A 9,996-nucleotide genomic window follows, 5' to 3' on the forward strand; every position below is an offset into this window, starting at 1 on the left:
TGTCACAAACAGGTGGATCTGGAATCACAGCAAAACCACTTCACAGCTGGGAGGTAGGTTCTAAAAAGAGGCAGCGAGGGCCCAAGGGAGGCTCAGGGGACGCACCATTACGTCCGTCTTGGCCCTTTTCCAGCACAGATAAAAACCAGTCCTTGGAAACTGACCGTCCTTCTGACCAACGGAGCGGGGAGGCGCACTGCCCTCCAGGCCTGGGAACTTCCTGGCGGGCGGGGGGATGGGGTGGGCGGGGAGGGGCGGGGGGGGGGAGATGGGGTGGGAGTTGGGGGGAGGGGGGAGGGATGGGGTGGGCGGGGAGGGGCGGGGACGGTGTGAGCCCGAGGCAGGGAGCTAGCGTCTGGGGACGCTAGCAGGTCCGGCTGCCTCCAGGCTCCGGAGTTCCTGGGGAGAAAGTTACGCTGGAAATGTGACTCTGCCGGGGGTGGGGTCAGTCCCTGGGCTCCGGGAGGTTTTCCGGGGGCGGGCAAGGGTGCTGCTCTCGGGATCCCCTTCCTGCTTGGCTCCTCCTCCTCCTCCTCCCCTTCCTTGAGACGACCATTTTGGGGAGGGGGATCTGGAAGCCGGCTCGGGCTGCGTTTCCACGGGAGTCGAGAGCAGCTGCCTGTCTGGATCCTTCCCGGGGGGGGGGGGGAACAGGGGGAGGGTCACAATTTCTTGATTTCAGTATTCGTTTTTACCGTTCCACCCTTCACTTCTGTCTCCAGCCCCGCACCCCTCTCGTATCGCAACGGGCGCTTGGGCTGCGCCACCTGCCGTGTAGACCCGTCGAGAAGCCAGTGCGGGTGAAATGGTAAGTTTGCCGGCGGCGGCTCGAGTCCGCATTGCCGGGAGTCGAGAGCAGCTGCCTGCAAAGACCGGATTTCCTCCGTCCCGGAGGAAAGAGGAAGCCACCAGGAGCCCAGGCGCGGAGCTCAAATGGGCCCTTCACCTCCAAGGAGAGGGGGCTCCCCAGCCCCGGGCTGCAACCTTGCAGGACGCCCCGGTCTGTCCCTGGGCGCCGGCAGCGCTGGCGGCCACTGTGTTATTTGAATTCGTAAATGTGTTGGGGTCCTTTGGGGTGAGGGTGAGCAGCCACACCCCGGGCGCAGTCAGACTGAAGGATGCCCAATGAGTTCTCTTCGGGAGAAAGGGCTTCCGGGTTTAAGTGGGGTCCAGGGAGCACATCCTTTTTTTTTTTTTTTTTTTTTTTTTTTTTTTTCTGTGAAAGCTCGGACCTCCGCAGAGAGCAGTTTTAAGAGGCCAGATTGAGGAGTTCCCGCAGTGGCTCAGCGGAACTGACCCGACTAGTATCCATGAGGTTGCGGCTTCGATCCCTGGCCTCGCTCAGTGGGTGAAGGATCTGGCGTTGCCCTGAGCCGTGGAGTAGGTCGCAGATGCATCTCGGATCCTGCCTTGCTGTGGCTGTGGTGTAGGCCGGCAACTGTAGCTCCGATTCGCCCCCTAGCCTGGGAACCTCCATATGTGCAAGTTCGGCCCTAAAAAGCAAAAAACAAGGGGTGGGGGGCAAGTTGAAGGGAAAGTGACCGAGTCGTCAGGATGAAAGCCCCTTGATCTGAATAAGTTGCACGGTTTGTCTTTCGTGGTCTCTCGGGAAGGCTGGTTCCCCAGGAGCTCCAGGCACAGATGGGGGTGTGTTTCATCTGCCACATGTGGCAGTTTTCCTGCCACCTGCCCACCGAGCTGGCCCAGAATCATGCCTTCTGACTCTTTTTCCCCCTATTTTCCCAAGCTAATGTGCCTGAGCTCACCAGGAACAGAAACGGGGGTCCCGGTAGTGTTGATTGGCTAGCAGGAGGGAGTTTGATCCAAGAGAAACCTGAAAATAAAGCAAGGGATGGGGGCCGTGATAGGATTAAAGAAGGGTGGAGTTCAAGGTAAATTTAAATGAAGCTCCACCTAGAACGACTCAAGCTGGGACTGCTCCCAAGGGCATTACCTCGGGTCTGGCAGGATAGATGTGAATTCTTCTCTCCCAAATTCCTTTTCTGAAACTCTGAATATCAAAGCTGCTTCTCGGTGGAAAAGGCTTCGGATTCCCCAGGCAGGAGTGGGAGTTCTTTTCCTACTGTCATGATGTCAAATATCAAACAGCAATACTTGGTTTAGTTTGCTTTTTTTTTTTTTTTTGAGACAGAGTGGATGGACACTCTATTGCATCATGATTCAAAATGCTTACATCTCCCAAATTGGAGTTTCCGTTGTTGTAGCACAGCGGAAGCGAATCTGACAGGATCCTTGAGGATGCAGGTGCGATCCCTGGCCTCCATCAGTGGGTTAAGGATCTGGTGTTGCGAGAGCTGCAGTGTAGGTTGCAGATGTGGCTCAGATCTGGCGTGACTGTGTCTGTGGTGTAGGCCGGCAGCTACAGCTCCGATTCAACCCCTCGCCTGGGAACCTCCGTATGCCATGAGTTCAGCCCTAAAGAGACCCAAAAAAAAAAAAAAAGTTTATAAATTCGTTTATAGTTATTCCAAAATATTGGCTATCTTCCCTGTGTTGTACAGTATCTCCTTGTAGCTTATTTATTTTAAACATACTAGTCTGTACCTTTTTTTTTTTCCCCTTTTCTTTTTAGGGCTGCACCCTGGCTAGTTCCCTGGCTAGGGGTTGAATCCAAGCTGGGGCTCCCCACCTACGAATCCTTAACCCACTGAGTGGGGCCATGGATCCAACCTGAATCCTCATGGATGCTAGTCAGGTCCTTAACCTGCTGAGCCACAGCAGGAACTCCAGGAACCGCTTTTATAGACTCTTCCATGCATTTTCAGGGTTCCTCATTTTCCCTTAATTTAATAAAAATGAGCTCATTGTATCCTCTTGCACAGCTAATATAAGGGGTAATTGTTAATAAATTTTTAAAGACTTAAGTGCAGTTCCCTGGTGGCTCAGCATATTCAGGATCTGGCCTTGTCACTGCTGTGATTCAGGTTGGATCCCTGACCTGGGAATTTCCACATGCTGCCAGCACATGCCCCACCCCACTGCTCCCCAAAAAGACTAGAGTGACAAATAAAACATGGTGGTCTCTTTGGGAGACTGCTTCTATAAAAGCATACTGCCCATATTTCTCAGTGTGATACTCTTTGATTATATTTTTAAAGATTCCTCATGCTTTAGAGATTATAATGTCAGTATTTAAGAATGCAGTGCTTTGAGGGAGTTCCCGTTGTGGCTCAGTGGTTAACAAATCCGACTAGGAACCATGAGGTCGCGGGTTCGATCCCTGGCCTTGCTCAGTGGATTAAGGATCTGGCATTGCCGTGAGCTGTGGTGTAGGTTGCAGATGCGACTTGGATCTGGTGTTGCTGCTGCGGCTGTGGTGTAGGCTGGAGGCTACAGCTCCGTTTCAACCCCTAGCCTGGGAACCTCCCTATGCCCAGGGATTGGCTCTAGAAAAGGCAAAAAGACACACACACACAAAAGAATGCAGTGCTTTGATATCTGGAGTTTTGTTTACAATACACAATAGGAGATTGCAGACTAAGGTTTTTTTTTGTCTTCTTAGGGCCACGCCTGTGGCATTTGGAAGTTCCCAGGCTAGGGTTGAACTGGAGCTGCAGCTGCCAGCCTACACCACAGCCACAGCAACACAGGATATGAGCCATGTCTGCAACCGACACCACAGCTCATGGCAATGCCAGATCTTTAACCCACTGAGCGAGGCCAGGGATCCAACCCGCAACCTCATGGTTCCTAGTCGGATTCATTTCTACTGAGCCATGACGGGAACTCCCTAAGATCTATTCTTAGTCTGTATAGTTCTTCATTTTTGTGGCCTCATCATAAAATTTTAAACATTCCCCTTTATTGAATATTTGGGGTGGTTTCCAGCCTTCTGCTGTTATCAGTAAGCTTCGATAAGTAATTATGTGCATATATCATTTCGGGTTTTTGGCCGGGGTATTTTTGGAGTATAATCCCCTGAGTGCAAATGCTGGATAAAGGATGAACACATATAAAATTTTGGTAAATTGTGCCTAATTTGCCTTCAAATTAGAGGTGGGGCAATTTTCTAGAAATTTGCAGTGGCCTCTGCTTGTAGACACATCATTCCAGCCTGTATCCCCCCCCACCAATAGCAGATGATGTGTATCTTCCATTGTGTTTCTATGTCCAGATTTCCTCCTTTGCAGGGGGTGGGGGTGTAAGAGGGTTCCCGAAGCATGTAGAAGTTCCCAGGCCAGGGTTCGAACCTGGGCCACAGCAGCCACAATGCCAGATCCTTAACCTGCTGCACTGCAAGACTCCCCAGATTGCCTCTTCTTAGGAAGACACCTGTCGTTGGATTAGGACGCGCCTATTCCAGAGTGACCTCATCTTGTTTACATCTTCAAAGACCTTATTTCCACTTCAGGTCCCATTCTCCAGCCCTAGGGGGCTGGATTTCAACATACCTTTGGGAGGGGACGCAATTCAACTCCTGACAGTCCATACTCCACTGAGCCAAAATGGGTTTGTTGTTTAGGACTCGGTGACCTTTGAAGATGTGGCTGTGAACTTCACCAAGGAGGAGTGGGCCCTGCTGGACCCTGCGCAGAGGAAACTCTACAGAGATGTGATCCTGGAGAACTGCAGGAACCTGGCCTATGTGGGTAAGAATGCCCCTTCCTGGGCCCAGATGGCCCGGGTGAGTCACGCACCTCCTGTGTTCCAGGGACACTCTACTGCCCCCGAGTGGTAGACAGAGTTTGCCCCATGAAACTGGAAATCTGTCCTCTGCATTCCATTTGTAGTCTCTTCATGGTTAATACACTTTGGGGGAGGCTTAAGTAGGTAAATATGGAGCCCAGAGTTCGGTGCATTTGTGAGAAAAGTGGCGATTCAGGACATTGCTGGGAAATTCACTTGCTCGGCTCCAGAATTCCTCTAAACCAAAGCAAGCACCGTTCCCTCACATGGTAAGTACCCCATCTCCCAGTGACCCGGACCTCAGTGAGGCAAACCTCAGCTGATCTATTTGCAGCAAGAAGCAGTTCTGGGAATAGAGCAGTGGCATTTTTGCTGGGCATTTGTGCACCTGGGTGACAGGCAGATATGAATCATTTACAGTGTTGTGTTAGTTTATAGGGTACAGCAAAGTGATTCAGTAATATGTATATATATATATATATATATGTATATATATATATAAAGGATCCAGGAGTTTCCACTGTGGCTCAGTGGGTTAAGAACCTGACTAGTATCCATGAGGAGGCGGGTTTGATCCCTGGCCTCACTCAGTAGGTTAAGGATCCAGTTTTGCTGCAAGCTATGGCAAGGTTGCAGATGTGGTTCAAATCTCACATTGCTGTGGCATAGACTGGCAGCTGTAGCTCTGATTCAACCCCTAGCTCGGGAACGTCCATATGTGATGGGTGTGGGCCTAAAAAGATAAAAAAATAATAATAAGTTCTTTAGTATCATTTTTATTAGATTCCATAAGCGAGATATCATAGAATCTTCTCTGGCTTACTACCCTTAGTATGATAATCTCTAGGGTCCACCTATGTTGGTGTAAATGGCATTATTTCATTCTTTTTATGGCTAAGTTATTAATAGTCCATTGTATCTACGTGCCATGCCTTCTGTATCCAATTCTCTGTTGGTGGCCATTTAGATTGTTTCCATGTCTTGGCTCCTGTAAATAGTGCTGCATTGTTGCGTATATTGAACCTACATTCTTACTGTGGTCAGACTCCGCATCCATCCCAAGCTCTCTTGTGTCTATCGCTGCTGTGTCTCTGTTTGCCTCCTCTTGAACTCCTCCCTTTCCCATTTTGCTCACATACATTGAGGGACCATTTAAAAAGAGAGCCATATGGGCATTTGCCTGTGTTAGCATCCCCACCCCACCTTTACTTTCAACAAAAACCTTTTTTTTTTTTTTTTTGTCTTTTGTCTTTTTAGGGTGGCACCTGTGGCATATGGAGGTTCCCAGACTAGGGGTCAAATCGGAGCTGTAGCTGCCGGCCTACACCAGAGCCACAGCAATGTGGGATCCAAGCTGCATCTGTGACCTACACCACAGCTCACAGCAACACCAGATCCTTAACCTACTGAGTGAGGCCAGGGATCGAACCTGCAGTAGGTCCTCATGGATCCTAGTCAGGTGTACTACTGTTGAGCCACAGTGGGAACTCCATCAAAGAACTGATCTCTGTACCACTTCTTTTCAGATTGGGTGACTCAATGTAAAAGCAAAGGCTCAATCCTCAGTGGAACATTCTTGCTAGAGAGACATTTCATGAAGCCAACAGAGCTTGTCTGGCAAGCAGCAGCTCCCAGCTCAGTGCATTAGGAGAAGACTGGACCTGGCATCAAAAAGAGGTGCCAGGCAAGCAGAGGGGGCAAAAACTGAAGCAAGTTGCAACCACCCATGAGAAAGATACATCTCTAGTGGGAGTCCATGAATATGGTGGGACGAGGGACAGCTCCAAACCTGGCCTGAAGCTCACGCCTTCAAGCAGTGATCCCATGAGAAAACATAGCCTCAAACCTGCCTCAGGTATTTTGAAACAAGTCCTCACCTTAACCAGTAATCCAAAAATCTGTACAAACAAGGAAGGTAACAGAGTCTTGTGGCAAAACATCCCATTGAGAACTCAGATGGAGCCCACATCAAACACTCAGATTACTGGTCAGAACAATGGGCCTCATTTACGTGATGAAATGTACGAGAACACACATGAATACAATCCATTGCAAGCCTTAGGGGAAGACTGCTCCCTTAGGATGCTCAGGACTCAGGTGGAAGAGAAAGCTCATAACTCTCCTTGGTGTGAAATCAGCCTCGTAAAGAACTCGCTCCATGCCATACACAGGCAATTCTCCACAGCAGAGACAAATAATGAGAATGATCAAAATGGGAAAACATTGGCCCACGTTCCAAACTCAGACTCTCACAGAAGATCATCAATGGGAGGGAAAAGCCACAAATGTGATGATTGTGGGAAAGCCTTTGTGTATCAATCATTCCTTAGGAGGCACAGGGAAATCCACACGGGAGAGAAGCCCCACGAATGTAAGAATTGTGGGAAAGCCTTCAGATATTTCTTACACCTTAGTAAACATTTACAAAACCACATCATGAACTTTGAATGTCAGGAATGTGGGAAAGCCTTCAGTAAGTCCTCAAAGCTTAATGAACATATCAGGGTTCACACAGGAGAGAAACCCTATAAATGTGAGGAGTGTGGAAAAAACTTCATTAAGTCTGCAAAGCTGAGCGAACATAAGAGGATTCACACTGGAGAGAAACCCTACAAATGTGGGGAATGCGGGAAAGGCTATGTTCTTTCTTCAAGACTTAAAAACCACCTGAAGGCTCACAGTGGAGGGAGGCCCTGTGGATGAAAGAAATGTGAGGAAAACCTCCTAAAACATCTTTTATGTTATACAAGAGACCACATTCTGGAGAGAAATCCTCATCTTAATTGATAAGAGAAAGCCTTGAGTTCTTTCTCTTCACTTACAGGGCACAAATAAGTAAAATAGTAGGAGAGAAACATAGTAAATACTATGATTGCTGCCATTGTAGTCTCCTTCAGCTGAAATGGAAACTCATTATTTTCCTGTTTTTCTTTTCTAATAAAATCCTACTAATCCCTCTATGGACCCTTTCGGTGCTGCCACGTGGGTTTTGATAGGCAGTCTATTCGTTATAATTCACTGACTTATCTCCCGACTTGTGTGAAGCCCTGTTTGAGCTGCTCCTAATTTAGACTGTGTAATTTACTGTGCTCCACGATACTATTTTGTCCAGTTGTTGTCACTGGTAATGATGTAACTGCATTATTGTCAGAGTATTTAAGTTTTTTTTTTTCAATGGCTGCACCCACTGCACCTGGCCGGGGATCAAACCCACACCTCTGCAGTGACCTGAACTGCTGCAGTCAGATTCTTAACCCACTGTGCCACAGCAGGAACTCCCTCAGAGTCTGTGATCTTTATGATACTGATAGGAGGAACTTGTCCTGACTTTCATTTCAGTCTTATACAACTGACTTTGATTTTAGTCTCATGCAGCTGATTTGCAGTCTCATGCAGCTCACACAGCTCACTGTCTGGCCATGTCCTTCTCATCTTCACTAAGAGTTCACCAATTTGTTTTCCCAGAGTTGGCACTGTCTGATGTTTAGAAATGCATTTCTCAGTTTTTCTCATAACTGATGGTGGGCGGAGCTGATCGCTCTGGCCAATGATGAGGGCTCTGGTCTGGATTTCTGGAGAGCTGTTGGGAAGCCTAGAATGTTCTTCACACATTCTCTTAATCAAGTTCCCTTTCCTCTTTCCTTGTTGCTTTCTGGAAATGGCATGATATTCCCTGAGTCAGCAAAGCAATTTTTGCATTGCTGGAGTGAAGGTCATGGTCCCAGTAACACAACCCTCAAATAGTAGATGTCTTACTCTTTTTTGTTGTTTTGTTTTTGATTTTTTGGTCTGCACCTGTGGCATATGGAGGTTCCCAGGCTAGGGGTCAAATCGGGGCTGTAGCTGCCAGCCTACACCACAGCTCACAGCAATGCCGGATCCTTAACCCACTGAGTGAGGCCAGGGATCGAATCAGCAACCTCCTAGTCGGATTTGTTTCCACTGTGCCACGATGGGAACTCCTAGCTGTCTTACTCTTATATTTGGTTTTTGTTTGTTTTTTTGGCTGCATGTTGGAAGTTCCTGGACCAGGCATAGAACCCATCCCATGGCAGCTACCCAAGCTTCTGCAGTGTCAATGCCAGATCCTTAACCCACTGTGCCACAAGGGAACTCCATCTCATATTTAAATGGCATGTTTTGGGTTGTCCATGGCTGCAGTAGACTGCCTTTCTAGATTTATTACATGAGGCAAACCCCTAGCTTGGTTAAGAAGCATTCAGGAGTTCCTGTTGTGGCTCAGCAATAATAACCCAACCAGTGTCCATGAGGATGTGGGTTCAGTCCCTGGCCTCACTTAGTGGGTTAAGGATCCTGTGTTGCTGTGGCTGTAGTGTAGGCTGGCAGCTGCAGCTCTGATTCGACCCCTAGCCTGGGAAAATCCTTATGCAGCAGGTATTGCTCCAAAAAGAAAGAGAGAAAAAAAAAAAAAAAAAGGATTAATCTCTCATTAACATTTTGTTACTCACTGAACAAGTTTATGATAAAATAATACATCTCACTTGAAATTGGGTTCTCCAAGTCTTATGGTTTTGTCAGTGCCCCCCACCTTCACTTGCACCCACAGCATATGGAAGTTCCTGGGTCAGGGATGGAATCCAAGCTTCAGCTGTGACTTATGCCACAGCTGCAGCAATGCAGGATCTTAAACCCACTGAGCAAGCTGAGGATCAAAACTGTGACTCTGGAGTTCCCGTCGTGGCGCAGTGGTTAACGAATCCGAGTAGGAACCATGAGGTTCGGGTTCGGTCCCTGCCCTTGCTCAGTGGGTTAACGATCCGGCGTTGCCATGAGCTGTGGTGTAGGTTGCAGACGCGGCTCGGATCCCACGTTGCTGTGGCTCTGGCGTAGGCCGGTGGCTACAGCTCCGTTCAACCCCTAGCCTGGGAACCTCCATATGCTGCGGGAGCGGCCCAAGAAATAGCAACAATAACAACAACAACAACAAAGACAAAAACAAAAAAAAAAAAAAACTGTGACTCAGCAGCAACCTGAGCTTACTGCAGTTTTTAATCCACTTTGCCACAGCAGGAACTCCCAGGGAAAGGCTTTTAAAGAAAGGGGGTGGGGGTGGGGAGTTCCTGTCGTGGCTCAGTGGTTAATGACCCCAACTAGGAATCATGAGGATGTGGGTTTGATTCCTGGCCTCGCTCAGAGGGTTAAGGATCCAACGTTGCTGTGAGCTGTGGTGTAGGCCGAAGACGTGGCTCAGATCCCCGGTTGCTGTGGTTGTGGTGTAGGCTGGCAGCTGTAGTTTCGATTCCACCCCTAGCCTGGGAACTTCTAGATGCCAGGGCTGCAGCCCTAAAAAGAATAATTAAAAAAGTAAAAAATAAAGACAGGATGGGG

General features: G+C 48.5%; 1 protein-coding gene across 5 annotated transcripts; it reads left to right on the forward strand.

The window, feature by feature from the left end:
- Positions 35 to 7,607, forward strand: ZNF114 (zinc finger protein 114). Of its 5 annotated transcripts, none has more exons than XM_021094653.1 (4): positions 35 to 53; positions 723 to 808; positions 4,484 to 4,610; positions 6,174 to 7,607. In XM_021094653.1, exon 4 carries the CDS (start codon positions 6,472 to 6,474, stop codon positions 7,348 to 7,350), a length of 879 nt encoding a protein of 292 aa, XP_020950312.1. In that variant the 5' UTR covers positions 35 to 53; positions 723 to 808; positions 4,484 to 4,610; positions 6,174 to 6,471; the 3' UTR covers positions 7,351 to 7,607. The 5 variants fall into 5 exon arrangements, with proteins under 5 accessions (XP_020950312.1, XP_020950311.1, XP_020950310.1 ...); XM_021094652.1 differs by lacking the exon at positions 35 to 53 and adding an exon at positions 313 to 444; XM_021094651.1 differs by lacking the exon at positions 35 to 53 and adding an exon at positions 451 to 621.

Source organism: Sus scrofa, chromosome 6 (genome assembly GCF_000003025.6).
Source record: "Sus scrofa isolate TJ Tabasco breed Duroc chromosome 6, Sscrofa11.1, whole genome shotgun sequence".
Classification (NCBI taxonomy): Eukaryota; Metazoa; Chordata; class Mammalia; order Artiodactyla; family Suidae; genus Sus; species Sus scrofa.